The sequence below is a fragment of the Cavia porcellus genome, unplaced genomic scaffold (genome assembly GCF_034190915.1).
Source record: "Cavia porcellus strain 051 isolate PalLab524CR breed Dunkin Hartley unplaced genomic scaffold, mCavPor4.1 scaffold_14, whole genome shotgun sequence".
NCBI classification, from domain to species: domain Eukaryota; kingdom Metazoa; phylum Chordata; class Mammalia; order Rodentia; family Caviidae; genus Cavia; species Cavia porcellus.
In genome coordinates this window covers 44,969,491-44,989,482 of record NW_026947497.1, presented here as the reverse complement: position 1 = coordinate 44,989,482, position 19,992 = coordinate 44,969,491, and the positions used below count along the sequence as shown (strand labels likewise).

The 19,992-nt window shown below is 41.8% G+C and overlaps 1 protein-coding gene across 4 annotated transcripts in view; it reads right to left on the bottom strand.

Annotated features, from left to right (window-relative positions):
- Nucleotides 1-19,992, bottom strand: part of Fhip1a (FHF complex subunit HOOK interacting protein 1A) — a 264,660-nt gene that overhangs the window by 50,380 nt on the left and 194,288 nt on the right. For all 4 annotated transcript variants that reach the window (XM_013160161.3, XM_003476924.5, XM_063260844.1 and 1 more), the window contains one exon: nt 19,423-19,509. In XM_013160161.3, the coding sequence (XP_013015615.2) occupies nt 19,423-19,509 (87 nt within the window). The remainder of the gene's footprint in view (nt 1-19,422; nt 19,510-19,992) is intronic.

Genomic DNA, 19,992 nt, shown 5'->3' with positions numbered 1-19,992 from the left:
CTGGGCCTCAGTCAGTATTTCCACCGTATGCTCACCAGAAAAACAACTGACACACAGGTCATGAAACTACCATCTCCAAAGAAAGGGAAGAAATCACTGAATTGTTTATTTCCATTATTTTCTCCTACCAATGGTATTTCTAAGAAAGCTGCCACTAAGTAAGTCCTGGCTCTTAGTCAGCAACTGTACTAGGGGATTCACATACATTTTCTGAGTTAGTTCACCTTGGCCCTTCCAGCTGGTTAAGACTTTGCCCTAAAAGTAAAGGGTTAGTGGTAGCGACCAGATTCAAACTCCTAATACCACATTTTATGTTCTTTAGACTATTCTGAAGAGAAGCTGTCAACACAATAATTCTTATAATTTTCTGGCATCCTGGGCCCCTTTGCATCTTAAGGATATCAAATTGCAGTGGTTTTCAACCCTGAAGCCAGGTTAGACTCACTTGGGGAGCTATCAAAGAATAGGCATGTTTGTGCCCTCATCTTGATGCAGTTAATCAGAATCTCCAGGGATAGGTTTGCACTTCCGTGTTGATACCAACACATACCATCATGTGAACCAACATTATGAAACCTCCTGGTCATTATGGCCACCAAGGACATCTACACCAGCACTAGACTGCCACATAAGATACTTCCACTGAAAGGTTATGAAAATGTTTTAAAAGTCTGGTTTTTGCTGAGCAGCACTCTATAAAGATGGTCAAATACACGCCTTTCAAAGAGAAGACAGGTGCAGGAAGTGAGCAGGTGTTTCAGATCAATAAGGCCAATCAGGGCTGAGAACCTTCACCTTAATGTGCCCATTCGGACACCAAGCTATCCAGTGTGACAGATACTGTCTTCTCCCACCTGCCACCTGAGATAAGTAATTTATGGAGCCTCTGAAAAGACTTAATATCCACTGAAGGAAAATAAAGGAGTGATCTGAAAGCTTCCAAAAACTTCATTTATCCAACCAGCTAGTAAAGTACTGCAGTACTCTTAAGTTAATTGTTCAATGAGTTAGCAGCAGAGGAATTTCTGAGAATAACAGGATTTGACTAATTCCCAACTATGATAGAAAAGCCCATTACAGAACAGTTAATGTTTGAATTGACTCAAGGAACCCAAGCACCAACTACTGGTTGAAAACCCAAGATTTCTGCATATTCTGCTTCACCTTTCCCATCCACCAAAAAGCAGAAAAAGCATGGTCAAAACATGGTGCACAACAGTGCACCATAATTTCAGCACCATAAGGTACAACCTGACTCCACCTTCACTGCAGGCTGATAAGAGTCCTCTTAGGACACAAGCAAAGGCTCCCACAGGAGAATCTGAAGAACAAAAAAATACTGCTCCTTTCTTCTTTGTGAAGAAGAGCCACCACAAATTAAATCTGAGAGTCTCTTCTTAGATCCACTAGATGGTGCAAGCTCCCCTTTCCGAGTGTTCTTAGAGGAGTAAAGGACACTACCAATGTCAGTGCACCCAAGTGACCCCTTGCATTGTACAGGAGGCTACAGTGGAAGGACATTTGCTATTAAGAGATCCTTCTATCTTGCAATTACCAAGAGCAAGGAGGATTTCTTTTCTAGAGTCTGTTTCGGATCATCAGGAGTTAAACTTACATCATGGAAGGAATCACAGACCAAGGGTTTTCTTTTCTTTTTTTTTTTTTTAAATTTTATTTAAAAGGAAAAAGAGAAAAAACAGAACAAAACAAAGCGGTATAAGGGTACAAGTAATACAGAACTACAAAAAAAAACAGTAAGAAATCACCCGTTAATAGATTACACATTATCATCTTAGAGATAGTTGCTTAAGTCACAGTATCAAAGCATATTTTCTTCAAAGAACCTACTGGAAAGAGATCTTGAGATCTGGATTTGGCTCAAGGTTGAACATGAACAAATCACTTAACCTCTCTGGTCCTCAAAGCCTCTATGAGAAACTAGGATTAAATAATCTATAGAATATGTCTAGTAGTAAAATCCTACAAGCGTACATAACAGTATCTCCATTTAATTTCTCCATTTAGATTTGGCAAAACAAATAGGAGTATTTCATGAAATCCATATCACCTGTGAAATTTCTTAAAATGAGATGTTATTAAATAAACCCACATGGTCCCTACTAGGTGCCAAGCACTGAGCCAACTCTGTGCCTGGCACAAAGAACAAATGAGGCCCCATCTTTCCTCCACGTGGTCCTCCATGAAACTGAAACCAATGGATTTCAAAGTCCTACCCTCCCAAGTCTTCACAAATGTAATGTTATCTTCACAGAACAAACTGGACTGTTACATCTATTTCATATTGAGTTTCCCTCATCCAAATGTAGTCTCACATTTCAAGAGTATTTTGGATTTTCAGATCCGGGATACTCAAATTTGTACGTGTATTAAAGTATCTGACATAACTATAAATACCACCTGGGCTTAGTCAGATAGTTTGAGGTCTTGATAACCATGGCAATGACATATTGCCAATTATTTTTAACTTGATAGTTCATAGGCAACTCAAAGCAAAAGCAGTAAAGTTTAATCACCTTATGTAATTCATTTCTACCTATAGGATGAATACCTGTATAATTTCATTTCTACCTGTAGAGAGCACATTTCCAACATAATTCATGGAGCCATCATTAATTCTTTCTTTTTTTTGTACCAGGGATTGAACTCACAACCTCACACTTGCCAGGCAGCCACTTAAGCCACTGAGCTAAACCCTCAGCCTTATCACTGATTCTTCAGTAACAGTTTTGTTTGCTTTTTGTTTCTTTGTACAAAATACCAGCCAACCATCAGTTCATCAGAGACCCAGATCTCAAAACTACTTCATCTCTCCTTAGATTTCTCCTCTCATGTCCTCACACTTACTACAGACACACAGACACACATATACTCCTGGTTACTGTATGTTTGTTCACATGTTAATTTACTTAAGAGACATCATAATATCATATGCATGAAAAATGCTAGATATGCTGCTATAAAAGTTTTTCAATGAATGTATAAATAAATATACATGCAAAGTCCCTACTCACAAGGTGCAGAAGAGGTAAGGTAGAATGATCATAACGTTTATGTGCCACATCATTGATGCCAAAGCCTAGAGAACTGGAGAGGGATTGCCTATGCCTGGATTGATCAGGATGAGTTTCAGGAGATAAAGGATCCAGACGCTAGAGAATGAGAAAAGACTGGATAATACAACTGGAAGACATTAGCACAGGCCAGTAACAAGTAGGCTCATTCACACTCAGTACAACAGACAGTCCAGAGCCAGAGAGAGGAGACTCTGCAGGGGGAAGGTAAAAATAGTGTCAGAAAATACATGAATAGTTGGGTCTAGCAAATTTCTTCCACACCATTTTTATAGGAAACTGTCAATTTTTAAGGAGCACATTTTTTCCCTTCTGCCCACAGCACCACAGCAATCTGGCAGCACCGCGTCAGTGGTAGAATGGCGACACTGTATAATATTCTAGGGTATATGTGACATCAGTGCTTGGCCAGGATAACCATCCCCAAGCTGACAGTTCCATCTGAAAGGCAAGTTCTTAGAGCACTGACATCACTGTCCACATATCTTTCTGACACCACACAAGACAGCAGAGTTGACTTTACATTAATAAACAGAGAATGTGCAGTATCCTGAACAATGGGAAGTTCCTCTCTCAGCCTAATAGCATACTCTCATAGGGGATGACACACCTTCCTACGACCACACCAGTATATAAGGACCCAACAATCTTCTTCCATTGCTCATCTTCAAATACTTCTATTACTGAGTCATTAAATTACACAAAATACTTTGACCTGTTCCCTGCTTTGATAGCCATAGCAACTCTCAAGGAGCCAAGGTAGACCATCTCCCCATTTTATTATCTTCCTGTTTCCTAAAACACTTTTATCTATCTTCTTGAGGGTTCCTACAGTCTTGGGAGGCTAATGGGTAGGAATTACTACAGATGACAAAACTGGATCTAGCCGAAATGGGACATAAGGAGATAATACATAAAAGTAGAACTTCTGCATCTTCTGAAGCCCTAATCCAGTAAGAGAGTGTGAGCTGCAAAGTGCCAGCATGAGTTGCAAAGGGCTCAAGTCAGTATTCCTCCAAGCATGGTGCTTGCAGAAGCCCGGAGCTGGCTAAAGTGCAAATTCCTGAGCCTTGACCCTGCTTTTAGGTCAGACTCTCTGGAACTCAAGAGTGTGTGTTCAAGAAGCCCAAAGATCTGATATGTTGTACTGCAACTGTCATTTGATTCTAGGAATTTTTTCTTTTCTAATTTTCTTCTGTGACCCACTGATTATTCAAGCACATATTAATTAACCTCTAAGTTTTTGTGTCGTTTCTACATTTTCTTTCATAGTTGACTTCTAGTTTCATTCTGCTATCATCGGGTAAGATGCAAGGGATTATATTAGTTCTTTTGTGTTTATCTAAGCATGGTTTATGGCCCTAAAATATGGTCTATTTTAGAGAAAGTTCTGTGGTCTACTAAGAAGAATGTGAATTTGGCTACTGTCAGATGAAACACTCCACAGAGTTAAACCCACTTGTTCAATGATGTGGTTCAACTCTGATACTTCTTTGCTGACCTTCTGTCTGGTGGGCTTGTCTATTTGTTAGAGTGGACTATTCAAGTCCCCCTACATGATTGTACTCCTCTCTGTCCTTTTATATCAAGTAGAAATCCAAAATATAAATAAATTAAAGGGTAAAGGAGAATAATAGGAAACTAGAAGTCCAATTTTTTGGAGATAGCTAAGGGGATCAGAGGAAGAGGGAAAAGGGGAGGAAAGAGACTGAAAATAATCAAAATGTGATATACATGCCAATTCCCCAAAATAAATGTAGTCATTATGCATCCAAACTTAACAAAAAAGTCTAAGGCAATGATCTTCGCACTTTCATTACTGAAATTAGAATTAGAATTAATTGGACAATAAATCTATAACTATTGAATATTATATTCCGAGAAAAGAGAAAATTCAAAATTTTGCAGTCTATGAAATAATATAAGGAAAAAGAGGCATACAATCTAAAATTGAAAGACTATGATTGTGACTGAAAATGGTATAAGACTTACTGGCTGGTAACATACAGTGTCACATAAAGAAGGGCTCATTTAGAGATTCAGCTGGTTCACTAATAAGGGGTAATAAGTGTTTAGTACTGGCTTAGCTCTGAACTTGCTGAGACAAAATATTCAGCACCCAAAGTTAAAGGAGGAAAAAGTTTATTGTAGCTCACAGTATGGAAGTTTCAGTTCATAGCTGGGTGGCATCACATGCTCTAGGCCCAGCCACTTCTGAAAAGCCCCACCTAAGACCCCATAGAGGGAACATCTAGACCCAAGTATAACAAGTACTAAATGCTTGCAACAATGATAGCACTTTAATATATTATCTATTCTGCACAAGAGCCCAACAAGGTCAGTATCATTATCTATAGATAAAATACATACATAATGATATTTGTTACAGTCATGTTGCTAATTAGAGTAACAAACAGCCACACACCTCAAGCTAGATCTCTCTAAACTCAAAATTCATTTTTGAGCTCATTTTTGAAGTTAGACTGCCTCTCAAAACTGTATTAATTGACTATAATACACAAAATGAATATATTAAAGGACACATACTTCTAGTTTTCAATTAATAAATCAAGTATTTCTAAAACAAAGCCCTTATACTTGTCACTAAAAATGTTTTAGGTCTATGCTATCATTGGCTCTCACTAGACAGAGCAATTAATAATTATTTCATCTAGAGCTGGCCTGCTTAATGTGATCTTTTCAGTCCAGTTTAATAGTAAGTGAAGATGCTGTTCCATATACAAAGCCAGGGGCCCACAACAGGCCTGGGCCTTTAATTACCTTGTTCAGCTACAATTACTGACTGACCACCATGCTGTCGTTATCTGGCCACTCTGCATCCACAATAACACAGGTTTGGACCCACAGGACTCCTACCACGACTGAGCCAAGCCCCTAATTACAGCTCACCAGTCACCACTGAATCTCCAGCAAAGGAAGAGGCCCATACAATATAAGCAGCTTCAACACAGCTTCCCCAACTGCTAGGTGGCCCTTGAGGAGGAAACCTACCATCTCCAGGCTGGCTGGGCCTCCTGGGCCTCCTGGGCCTCCCAGGCCTCTGTAAGTGTGACAGCAGCAACTTCCTACAAGATGAGCTCATCTGTCCAGGACATCACTGAGACTGCCTTCATGTTACCGCAGACTAGTGCTGTCTGTGTGGGCATACAGGTTGGCACCTTTTCAGTGCAGTGGAGGATATAATCTTAAGTACTTGATTAGTTTAAAAAAAAAAAGAAAGAAAAAAGCGGACAAACCTCCATATGAACAAATACTTCTCACCACTATTACGGGAAGGGAAATAAGTAGCTATCAAAACTAAGACAACAGTTAGAGGTCTTTAGTGACTAACAGTCATGTATCAATAATGGAGAAAATGAGCTTTAAAAAACAAATTATCAAAACACATAGGTAAAAACAAAGCACAGAGACTAGAAAAAATATCCCACCATATCTTTGTATGTAGTTCAGTCCAGAGTGTAAAAAAACTATAAAATATAGAAAAGAGAATCACCAAATTTGGGGGGGGGTTACCATCCTAATCCCATGCTTTGATGCCTTTTCTCTTTCAGTTTTCTAATGAAACCAATGATTTGATCAGTAAAATTCTAGTTAGAACTAAAAATTCAGCATATAGAATGAGAAATGACATGGATACAGACCTAAAACATCAGATATTTTGCATCAGAGAGTGGCACAGATGACAGCAGAGGGACAGGGAACATACATGTGCCAGACATCCCTAAATATACAAGCAAACCAGCCAGCAAAGCAAGGAAGGAGCCGAGCCTCATCTCTCCCCCCACCTGACCACTTCCTATCCGGGGCTGGAGACTCCTGAGAAGGAGAAGGTGCAAGAGACGGAACTGTACAATAGCTGGGGAGCAGCTATTCCACTCACTCCTCCTGGTGGCATAAGGGACCTATGCATTCCTGCCGCAAACTCAGCACCCAATTATAGCCCATTAATACTTTAATGGTGGTTGGTAACAATGATGGTATTTAATTGCTCTTAAAATCTTCATTCACAACTTCCACTGGGCATAAAAGTGTAAAACCAGCCTTGCCAGCAAAGGTCCAGCTGGGATCTAAGGGAAGTCCATCCCACTCCACCACACACACTCTAGCAGCAGTGGGCAACTGTGTGGCTGCCCTCAGCCTCTCAAAATTTCTACCTTTTCTTCTTGTTTCCCCAAAACCTTCTATCTATCAGCTTAAGTCAATAAGCCATGAATTACTGAGCTTTCCGGATGCAGATCATGAATATGTATGTGTGTGTTTGGAAGGCAAGATTGTAAAACAAATGCGCTCCACAGTGGCTTATCCTAACCCACGACTTTAAGGAAAAATCTGAAATTACTCTACCAGTAGGTATTGTTCAAGCATGATTCAGCACACAAGAGATGGTGGGAAAATTAGGTTTTCTGGTAGGTGTTTTGCCTCTGTTTCTCCAAGCATACTTGTATGGACTACTCTGCAAAGGATAACCAGCCAGCTGCTCTCTGCAAAAACCAAAGATGCCACCTTTTTCTCTGAAGCCACGGTTTTCACTGTTAATGCCTATGAGCACACAGAAAAGTATGGTGCCCAATCATATTCCCTTCTGCCCAGCCCCATTTCAACATACTCCCCTTAGGGCTCTGCCTCCATCCCAGAGAGAACCTCAAACTTCTGCTTCATTCCGCAACATACTTTAAAAAATGAGTCCAAAACAACCCCGAAAACAGAAAGCCAAACAGAAAGAGGCACTTGACCAAAGTGCTATGACTGAGGCCAGGGCACAGCCTGGACCACCTTTTCCTATCCAAACACACTGCCAGTTCTCCTTCTAATTCTACCTCAGCCAACAAGCACTGGAGTCATCGTCAGCTGCCTGGGGTCACCTACCAGCCCAAGACCCTTTACAACACACAGGGACAGGCTCTTCCAGGTGAGCCACGGGTAGTCAACCTGCCTCACTGATTTTTAATCTGCTCCTCAGCCTGACCGCTATGTGCAAAAACAAAGCACTTGCTAGCTAATTCTTTTACTAGGGCATCTCTGTCTATCTGGGGACTTACACTATTAATCAATGTCAAGCATTCATTGGTCACCTAAAATACATAGGACGCCATGCTAACTCCCTAGAGCAGGGGTTGACAAGCTTGTTCTATAAAATCTGGAGAAATTATTTTAGGCTTTGGGAGCCAAATTCTCTTTTGTATATTTATTTATTTTTTTAATCTTTGAAAAATGTGAAACCTAGTCCTTTAAAAATTAAGATAAGCCTTCCCTGCAAGTTGGTACCATGCATGGGCCCCTGAGGGGAGAACCAGATGCCAGCCTTTTCCTGAGAGTCGGCACCATTCACAGACCGTGGGAGGAGGAGGACAAAAAGTCAACAAGAAGCAAATCCTCCTTGCGAGTCAGTGCCATGCACAGGCCGCTGCAGGAAGAACCAGAAGACAGCCCCTTCCAGCACAGGCTGGAAAACAAGAAGTGCTGAACCCCTCCCCAGTCTAAGTGACTGACTGATTCAGAGAAACACAGGCTGCAGTGACAGCTATCGGGTAAAACACTGCTTACTGCTTGTTGTGTTTGGGTTTTACTGACTTTGTAGGCCTAAAGCCAGCAGCCTGATCATCTATTCAGAGTGTAACAGTACACAGTGTGGCATCTAAGGGGGATCTCCCTCTGAAGGTGGCAGCCATTATTAACCCCCTGTTATCTTGTTTTGAAGTCCTGTGTCATTTTCATTGTTTTGTTGGGTTGGGTTTTGCTTTGTTTTGTCTTGTTTGGTTTTATTATATATAATGGCTTGGGCATCTATTTCAAAGATAACAAGATATATTATGATAGTCATTTTGGATTTACTATTATCTTGTCTTGAAGTCCTTTATTACACTCATTGTTTTGTTTTTATTGGTTCTGTTTTATTCTATTCTGTTTGACTCTTATTATGTCTGAGGGTATGGGCAGCTATTCTGAAGACAACTATGGTAACCATTGTTGATTTCCTATTATCTTGTTTTAAAGCCCTGTATCAAACTGTTTTGATTTGATTGGATTTATCCTGTTTTATTTTGCTTGGTTTTAATTTCTTTAAAATAAAAATTTTAAAAAATAAGGTAAAATACATATAATATTTCTACCATTCTAATCATTTTTAAGTGTACTGTTCACTGTTGTTACGAGTGTACATTCACACTGCTACACAACAATCTCCAGAACTTTTTCATCTTTTGAAACTGAAACTCTGCCCATTCGTTATGGCTTTTATCTAGATGCCCCCCACCAAAGCCACATTCACTCATAAGCTGGGCTTTTTCAGGGGTGCTTGGATCTTGGAGATGGGATATTCCTCAGTGTCAGTCTATTCACGGGTTTACAGTGGAAGTGATGTTCAGAGGTGGAGCCTGTCAGGATGAGGTGGGCTGAAAGGGTCTCTCTCCCCACCACTTCCCTTGATCTCTTTCTTCTTCCTGCTGCCATGCCATGCACATTTCTCCTCTGCCATATCAGCCTGCCTTGGAACCAGTTGACTATGGGTTGAAACCTCTAAGTACTATAAATTCCTTATATAAGCAGAGTCTTATAGTATTTGTCCTTCTGTGACTGGTTTATCTCACTTAGCAGAATGGCCTTAAGGTTCACCTGTGTTGCATTTGTGTCAGAATTCCCTTCCTTTTTCCTTCATTTTAAGACATATCCCACTGTGTATACCCATCCCATTTCATTTATCCATTCATCCACTGACAGAAGAAAAACCAGTCTTCAATCTTGGGTGACACAAAAACAGGTCAAAGGCCAGATATGGTCCACAGGTCACAGTGTGCCAAACCCTGAGGCATAAAAAAGCATACAACACAGTCCAGAGGCCATAAACATCCACAGCATCTACATTATATCACTGTTTTTTTTGTAGCATTCCCTAAATCCAAAAAAAATCCAACCAGCCAATCTATTGGCTAAGTATCTAAACCACATCCAAGCAGCCATTCTATTAAGTGCTTGTCCAAAAAAGTTAATAAGTAGCTAAGTCTGAACAAGTTGTTGTGTACTAAACCTCAGCAATGAGAAACTCACTTCCTGGTCCACATTACTTTTCAAGTCAGACTTGCTTTTAAGCACAGCACTCACCCAAAACCCATCTTTGCAAAGGTATGACTATATAAAACAAATGTGCATATTTATAAAGCGTTTTGAGATAGTTTGCATGGTGCCTAACAAATGTCACTATATTTCCCTCATTAACTGCACACACCTTGCAGGGATTCAATGAAAAATTCCTTGGCCCTTTCAAAGTTTCCAGAGGCCAATAATACAAGACTTGTGTAATGTTAGGCAGGCGTGTGTGCTCCTGAGGCATGGAGAGCTACAAATCCTAGAAACACAAGACACCTACAGCCTCCAAAGTTAGGAACAGCAGGAGAAGGTTATGAGATGTAAGGGGCCTTGAAGAAAGGGTAAGATCAGAACGTAGGAATGGAAGGAAAGGAAACAGACAAAGTGCAGAACAGCCCTTGAGCTGGGAATCAGGTGGCATGAAGGCACGCAGCACAGCCAAAGGGAACTGCTGGCAGTGGAGAAAGGGTGATGTACTTAAAGTCGGACTCAGAACACTCAAGCTGGCCAGTGTGTGAGAGACACGCTGGAGAGAAGCTGTCACAATGAAATCCTGCTCAACTAGGGTGGAGGTTAAGACTTAAAGTGACACTGTTGGATAAATAAAAATAGATTAAAGAACCTAATGAAGAAAGACTGGCACTATATTAGGAAGAGTAAAAGACTAGAGAACAATCAAGGCTTCTGGGCTCAGAAACTAGAAAACTGACATTATTCTTTTTTTTTAAAGAATGAAAAACTATATTGCTTCCATAACATATTATGTATAGTATTACAGTAAGTGGCAGAGGCATATCATACAGCTCTCAAGTCATGTGAACAAGCAAAACCCTTGAGTGTCAGGTGATGTGAACTTTTCTGATTAAGTACTGATATTTTCTAATAGCTATTAAATAAAATATGTCCTCCAAGTACCCCTTCCTCTTACAGAGTCTGCTCCACACATCTGTCCTTTGTAGGACAGATGAAGATCACTTCAAACCATTTCAAAAGGGCTACTTATCTAATGGTTCCAGAGAGGGTCTGGGTCAAGTCTCTGTGAGGCTTCACAAAAAGTGGGTGTGCAGAGCACAAGCTCTGTGGCCTTGGGGATAAAAGCACACAATGCTGGCTCGGGATTCTAAGCTTGAAGGGCACAAGTCAGCCATTCAGGCGAGGGACCCAAAGTGGGGATGGTGAACATGCAGATCTGGACAGCCGACTGAAAGGGTTTTGGCCCAGACAGGACACTGGAGCCAGGAAAGCCACAACCTGAAGCAGGAAGCTCCTATCTCCCCCACCCCTAGGAAGTTACCTGTGATGCCATCTTCCCGCCCCTGGAAATTTACTTATGGCACCAAACCTAGGACCAATGGGCTACCTGTGTATCCCTAATGCCCGCCTTAAGTTCCACCCCAAACCAAGGCTATTTATAGGCCCCCACGCCATGTGTCCGCCGGAGAGATCGCCGGACGCCAGCAGTGGGGGTGCCGGTCATCTCTCTCCATGTTCTCAGAATAAAGGCCGCTTTTTATTTTATATTTCTCATCTTTTGTTAATATTTTTCATCTTTTGGAAATAACCCTAGCACTGACCAGGAGGACAGCTCCACTCCTCTAAGGACTAAGCCTGGACACCTGTCCTCCTTAGGGAAGTTGAGGACAGGGTACTGAAGCAGTGCAGCGAACAGATCAAAAGGAGAACCAAGGGTGGAAAGTGTGTGTCAGAAGGGAGAAGGGGCAACTCTGCCTCAGGGAGTCAGAAGCTCAAGGGCTGTTAATGAAACATTCCTGCATGAAGCATTTTGAAGTGCGTCTGACGATCTGGTGAGAAAAAGGCTGGGGCTACACATCAGGAAGGGGTGGCCACTTCTTTAGGGTGTTCAAGAGGAGATCTTTGGTGACGAGTGGAGTCAGTCCCATTCCTTTGAACCTTGAAGCCTTCCTATCCCTATTTTCACCATCCCTCTAGGTCACAAGCCTGCTCTTGAACCTCCTTCCTCTTCCTTCTGTTCACAACTTCTCGAGTGCCAGTCTACATCTGCTGTCATATTCTGTTTTCTTCTGCATTCCTTGGTGGCTACGAGCATTCACCAAGCCAAGGAATAAAACTAGCATGACTGGTCCTGCACACCACAGAGCTCCAGGGATATTCTGATCCCAACGCGCTGCTCTGTGCCTTGCCTCCTGTGGCACCCACTCTCCAGACAGCTCTCCGGCCCACTCACCTTCACGGCTCTGTGCAGTGTTTCTCCCTAACCACTTCGCCTTCTGTGTTGGCCCACACCCCTCCCACCCACCAGGCTTCTTCCTCTGCTACAGCACTGACTGTTAGCTCTCAAGCTTGTGGGTAACATGTCAGTTTCCCAGGCCCCAGATTATAAACTCCACAGAGCTGAAACAGTTTTGCTGTGACCATCATTTCCCCACAGGATCTGGTGAATAGCTTCATACCTGGTGCATACTCACTAAACACTCTCTGAACAAATGGAATTTCCTTCACTGCATATACCAAGGCCGAATGACTATGGTGATCCCTTTGCCTATAACAGGATATGATTTCTCAGCATGTGCTCATGTGTAATCTTCATATCCTCTAAGGAAGAGGAATATACTATCTTCAGTGTGCAGCTAACACTCAGAGAGGTTAAAAGTTTTGCACAAGTTCACACGGTAGTAAATACAACAGCAAGAACTAGAACCCAAACCTTCTGACACACAGTCTAGCATTTTCTGCTGCACGCCCTGTCTCCACCTAAATTCATGTAATAACAAGCCTCACTGAGCATGGCTGCTGGACTTCAGGCATTCCATCACATACTCACATCCAGTATGCTGTTAACATTTCCACCTGTCACATTAGGTCTATGATTTTAGGTTCCAGAAGACAAGGGCCAGTACACAGAATTAGGTAGTAATTATACACCCTCTAGAAAGGTGGTTTTCAAATGTGTTTTAACTGCAATGCACGTGAGCACTAAGCACACACCACAGGTGTCAGGCAGACCTGTTGATGAATCCTCTGAGAGGATGGCCCATGTGCTGCTGGGTGGCTTCCATCTTCCCTTTTCTGCACCCCAACTAACCTGTTGGAACACTTTTTCTACAGTTCCTTGCCCTCTACTTTCCATTTGGTCTCTCCCAGTCACACTCCAGCAGGACATGGGAGGAAAGGAGGGAAGGGAGGCTTGGCTCTTTACTCCCCTGACATCCTCTCTGAGGGGTTGTCTCAGCCTGTTTGTGAGCTGTGATGGAAGTTCTTGCTTAAATCAGGCTGCCCTTTCCAACTGGCTCCCTCCAGCGATTTACATACATGTTCAGACCTAGATGGGGAAACCATAGTAAATCTATCCAGAATGCGGCTACAATTCTTTCATTTCTTACCATCAAAAGGTAGGGCTGATGTCCCCTCCCCTTGAAAGCAGGGGAGCCCTGTGTTACTGTGAACTATACATTGCAGAAGAGATACTGTCCTTGGTTCTAGACCCACACCTTAGGAGACTGGCAGCCTCTACCCCCTCCAGAACCTCCAGAACACTTACTCTCAGAGTTCTTGGACTCTACTAACACAGGATGTCCAATTACCTGAGATGCCACACCGGGTGGGAAGCTCAAGATACCCAGTGCAGCAAAAAAGAAAGAGGGAGAGAGATCCAGGTATCACTATGCTCTCAGGCCTCAGACATCCAACAGCAAACATGAGCTGTCCCCGCTGTGCTGTGTAAACATTCCTGAGCCAGATAATTATGATTTATACTAATAATAAAGGGCTATTTTAAGTCACTAGGTTTGGGAATAGTTTATTGTACCACAATAAACCACTGAAACACTACACTCTTACAACTAGCCTGCTTACTAAGCCCTCCTCACTTACCAACTTGAGTGTCATCTGTTTCTACTAACACTTTGACAAAATATAAATGACAGTCACTAGGGGTGACAGTCATAGCCTAGCCTTCCCTTCCTCTGAGAAAATGAAATGGTAGAAGTATTCTTCTCCCTAAAGTCAGATGAAGCCTGGTGACTTGATTTGCTCACGGAAATGAAATGTGAACAGAAACGACACGTGTCACTTCCAGACTACAGCTTCATGAGCAAGTGGGTCATTCTCCATGTCCTCTTCACTCTGACATGACAAGAGTGGTACTAGTTCCAGGTAGTGAAGGTTTTATCAACCTGGATACCTGAGGGAGGATAACACAGAGAAAACTATCTACAAAGAACTCGTTTCACCACCCATGCAGTGTGAATAAGAGATAAGCACTTGTGATTTCAGCCCAAGATCAAGACATGGTTGTGACTGAGCATAACAGAATAAGCTCCTTTGTCAAGCTAATCCGACCAAAATGACCCCTTGCATTAGGGTCCATGTGAACTCTTGGATAGTTTGCATAACTGAAATGAGGTCTATAAATTAAACTAATATACATCTCTCCATGCAGTCAGGAAAACCATGGAAACCAGCACCTCTCTAACCTCTAATTACAGGGTGCAAGTGGCCCCAGCGCACTGCCACTGCGCTGGAATCCTCTCCACATCTGCTTCACGGCCACATTTCCTGCAGGCTGATCCCAGCCAGTGACTGCAGGGACACCAAGGCAGATCCATTCCCGGGAGACACAGACCTCCTCTGCTGGCCTTTCTCAGACTGCTCAGCAGTCAGGGATACTTTCAGGAACCATCTCTGCCTCTCCCCTTCACTCAGGGTCAGACTGGCATGGCAGATATTCCCAGCCTTCCTCATCTTGCTATTTTCTGTCATGCTGGCATTTCCCAAAATAGAATGCCTGAACATTTAATCCTGTTTTGGTGTCTGGGCTAATGTAACTAAACCAGCGAATATTCAGCTTTGAGATTTTTAACTTGAAAAATTAAACATACAGACACAAGATACATAGCTGTTACTGGATAATGGATGTCTCATTCATTTGAAGTTAAAAAGAAACAATTTTATATCAAATGAGATCCATTTCTATGGCTGAGTCTAATTTCTTACTGCCTACATTAACAAAGTATCATTTTATTTAATATGACTTTTACAAAACACGACTTCAACCAATCTGAAAATTCACCCTTTCCAAATGTCCAAAGCAGTTTTCTAATTCCTTATATGAAAACCCTGGAGATCATATCTATTTTGGAATTCTAAACTTTAAAAAAAAGAAAAGTAACATCACTATATTTGAACAACATCCAAGTGGCTCAAAGTAAACAGCCTCGAATAAAGAAGGAGGGTCGGCTCCCCAAACATGCGCGGTGTAGCCAGGCGACTTGGCAAGTGAGTAACAACCAAATGTTCAGTTTCCAGAGATTTTTGAGTTAAACCTGTTTTTTAGAGGTGGTGCTGAGAAGTGAACCCAGAGCGTTACACATATTAGACAATGTTCTACCACTGATCTACATCCACTAGCCCAAAGATTTTGAAGTTCAACAAGATGTGGTAAGAAATTGTGGGCCAGTTTGCCCACACTACAGAAAACTCAAGTCCTATTTTAAAAAATCAGACATACCTTTGCACTAACACAGAAGAATAAAGGCCACTCCACTGTGCAGATAAAGAAAGCACATAACACAACAACTTGCAAAGCCAGTGATGTATTTATACATGCACAGAGTGGGGTGAGAAAAAGCAGACACAATTCTCTCTCAGCAAGCACCCTACTTCCTGACCCTCTACATCCACAGCATTTTATAATGACTTCAACTCTGGTTAAGAAGTGATTTGGAAATATGGTGCATGGCTATTGATTCTGAGGTGAGGAAATTCTTAGGTGTGAATTTACTTGTGTTATTTATGAGGCAGAAAGAACAAATTCACCTCTATGAACTGCTGGTGGCAGATAACCAAAAACGTTCTGCATGAATTAGGAGTCAAGCAAGACAGTGCACCCAGGAAATTTATTTAGAAAAACCATGCTCATCTGCTCAAGGCAATAGACTGAGTATATGAAAAATACCAGCAAGAGCCCCTACGGCAGACCCCAGCCCAGACTTCCAGGTATCTCTTTCCACATCCGAGGAGCTCCTACTGCGACTCCGCAAGAAACACCCATTCCCAGACATCTCGCTCTTCTTTCGGGGCCTGGCGCTGCCACTCAAAAACACACTCCCTCCTCCATTATCTGAGCCACAGGGCAGGCCTGCCGCCTTCTGTCATTCCACTCCCTCTCAGCCCTGGCCGTGCTGCATGATAAAAGCACAAACAGAAATGGACAATAGGGAGAAAAACTAATTAAGGAAGGAATCTTTGTTCTCTCTGATTTCCAAACAGAAAAGCCAAGGGAGAAATTGTCTGAAATGGATAATCAAGTTAAAGAATCCTAATGAGGAAGTTGCAAATTCAATTCTAATATGGGAACATTCACTTTTCATTTTCTATATGCAGTACTGGTTTTTAAAAAAATAAGCATTTATTAACTTCATGGTTTTAAAAATCTCTTATTTTAATTTGGACATAATTGAAAATAAACTATGTATTTCTTCTTCTAAAATGTTAGTCAGCTATTACTCTCTTCCAAATCATCGTCACTGGAGGTACCAGGTGCTAACTCTGCTGCCACTTTAACAATCACGGAATTTGTATGCTGTTTTCTCAACCCCCAAGTCTGCAGCACTGTGCTCCATGGAGGACCGCCATGTCGTCCTCCCCCAGAGCCAAGCATAACTGTGCTTCCACGCGGGCTCTGAAGGCTCACACAGGTGGCTTCTCTACCCTGGCTTTCAGTTTAACTAGCACATCTGGCTGAGGCTGCATACGCATCACCTTCATGAGAGCAGGAGGCTGATGTGTACTGCCATCGTTCATCGTTCATCGTTCAATGGCCAAGGCTGAGCTCAGAGAAATGAGCTGTGACACCGCGGGGCTAAGAAATGAGGGTAGCATCTCCACTGAGGCCCTCAGGACTCCAGAGGAAAATTCCCTCCGGAACTGCTACAAAGCAGGTTACTTGTTAACCATAACCCAAATCTGGCTGTTTCATCCCTTTTGCGAGGATATTGTGTTCCCTCTGTTACAAGCCTGGCCTGCCCAGTCACTTGGCTAGCACATCAAGCTGCTATTTCTTCCAGTGCAAATACGATCAATAAATACCAAGGTTCTGGCTACCTCGTGTCCTTCTGTCATCCCAGGTCCTTGATGCACTGATATTCTGTCTCTTGCTTTTTTCTCTGATAGTGCACTGCAACACCTGGCAGAAGACGGCGTTCACTGCAGGGGCCTCTGGTAGTGCTCCAAGCTGGAGAAACCCCAGTGCCCCAAACACAGGGCAATCCTGCCCCCAGAAGTGCTATTTCCACAGGGGACAGATGTTAAGCAAGTGAATCTAACCACTGGATACAATTTGAGGTAAGCGCCATGGAGGAAACGTACAGCGCAACTAGCCTAGCCGTACCCTCAGAGCAGCACTCTGCAATGGACCAGTCCTCAGTCATCACTGCAGTCAGTATTAATTAGAGGAGCAAGGTGCTCTCCTATACACGGTGGGGTAACTGCAGAAAACGATGTACCTACATTTCAAAACGCTGAAAGAGAGGAGTTTGAAAGTTTTCACCATAAAGAAATGTTAAATGCTTGAGAATATAAATATGCATAAGCATGCATCAAAATATCACATGGTACCCCATTAATATGTAAAAAATGGATTTTCATTAAAATATGCTAATTATAATAACTGTAACTGTTTTATGTCAGTGAGATTATTTTATGTCAATAGGTCAGTGAGGAAAAAGGTCGGAATAAATGAGGGAGTACATCAGTGGTGGCCAACCTCGGGCATGTGTGCTGCAGTGGGCTCTTTGTATCACTGAAAGCTCTGTTGTGTTTTTCTTTTATTGCATGAGGGCTTTTTCTCCCACACTAAAAACTTAGTATCCAGGTTTAATTTCGGTACTGGTATTTTGCAATAAATGAGTGAATTTTGGGTTGCAGTTGGGGCATTCAGCCTCTGAAAGGTTTGCCATCACTGGATGGTTAATTACTGCCATAGAATTTCAAAAGCACTGCTGTGTTCTGCTGGAAAGGAAAGCCCCTCCTCACAGAGGCTGAGAGACATTCCAGAGCAAGACAGCCATCCCATTTCCCAACCAGCAGAACCCTAACAGAAGGATGGCCTAGAAACAAATGCAAGGCTTGTATTTGCCAAAAACATGCCCTCTATTTTCCAAGACAGATCTAATTTCACAGACTTCCTCTCTTTGTGCCCACAAGGCACTGAAGTAACTTGGAAACTCAATACTTTGATGTTTAAACCATATCCAAACTACTCTGGAAGCTGGAAGCTGGAAGCCTAGTCACTCCAAGCACCCTGTTTGTTTTGGAAAACACAGCCAGTGTGTTCAAAAAGCTCTGAGCAGTAAAACGAAACATCCTCCATCAAGACCTGCTGCGTTAAACCAGAAACCCCATCAGCAGGTGCAGCCAGGCTTCTGAGAGCTATAATCAAGTATTCTTAGATTCTATAAAACAGGAGCCCATAAAATGGAACTGCACTAGATAAAGGTGGGCATTTCATCAAGACAACCTACAACTTGCAACTTGCTTCTCTTCCTACCAGAAGTGATAATTCCAAAAATATTATAAAAATCCTCTGAACTCAATATTGTACAAGCCTCTTCACTCAGTCAAGAAAAAACTCCTTAAATTAGAATTCTAGGTTCATGGGTATCTTGAAATAGCTCACAATGTAAAAGATATCAGTTGATTTATTATACAAAATGAGAGCCATGTGGAATTCAGAGTGGTGCTAATGAGACAGCCACTCTTTGATGGGACTTTAACTTGGTTTCATTTTAATTTTTGCTGTGACAAAATTGTTACAATAGAAAATCATGTTCCATTAAGGAGACGGCAAATCAATGCACTTGTGCTCCTGCTGCCCACTCCATGCCACAGCAGTCCCTGTGTTCCCGGTGACAGACGAAGCCTCAGAGGACACTATACAGAGAGTTCCAAGTAGCCACTGTACATCACAAGAGGTAGCACAAGAGTCAGAGGCTACTGCCAATGCTCTGTGGGGTGCTTGCCTTTTTCAAAATGCACAAGGCAACAATGTGACAAAAAAAGGTACCCACTTGACTTAAACAATGGCTACTTATAAAACATGTCTGGTACTCCTTTAAGAAGTATGGATGGAATGAGAAGGAAAATAAGGGCAAAGCCACCATCAAGCCTGTTTCCCTGTGATTATCTTCCTCAGTTTCCATTAGTGGTACAACAAACAGACAAAAGATGACATGAGCCCATCACTGACCTTATGAAGAGCAGGAGCCAAGACCGGAACCAAGAATCCATTGTAGATGTAATTGACAAGCTGACGGCGAATCAAGGGGTGAGCCACCTAGGATGAAAACAGACATCAAAAAGGTAGAGTTCAACCATTTTTGTGTACATCCTGAATTCAAAAAGCAGATCTCAATTTTAGCCACTTATTTGGTGCTTATAAGTAATTATTTTTCTAAACAACTTATTCTAGAATAAACTGACTAAAGTTAGAATTTCAAGTTTAGGGAGAAAAATGGTAATTTTAAAGAGTCTCGGGGGAAAAGATAATAGATTCATAAAAACTGGAAAGTATAATTTTGGCCTCTCAACTTGCTCTTAATTTGTGGCTAATATTTTAAAAAGGATATAACTGTTAAAATAGATAATACATTTATTTTGTTAGTAAAAAGAATTTCCTCATTTTGAAGATGCACTTTCTTGTATTTATTTATATTGGCAAAGAAGGGGTTTACAAAGTATTTTTATAAAAAAGAGTGTTCAAAAGCAAAAAACATTATTGGAAGTACAATATTTCTCATACTTGATTTTCAAAATATAC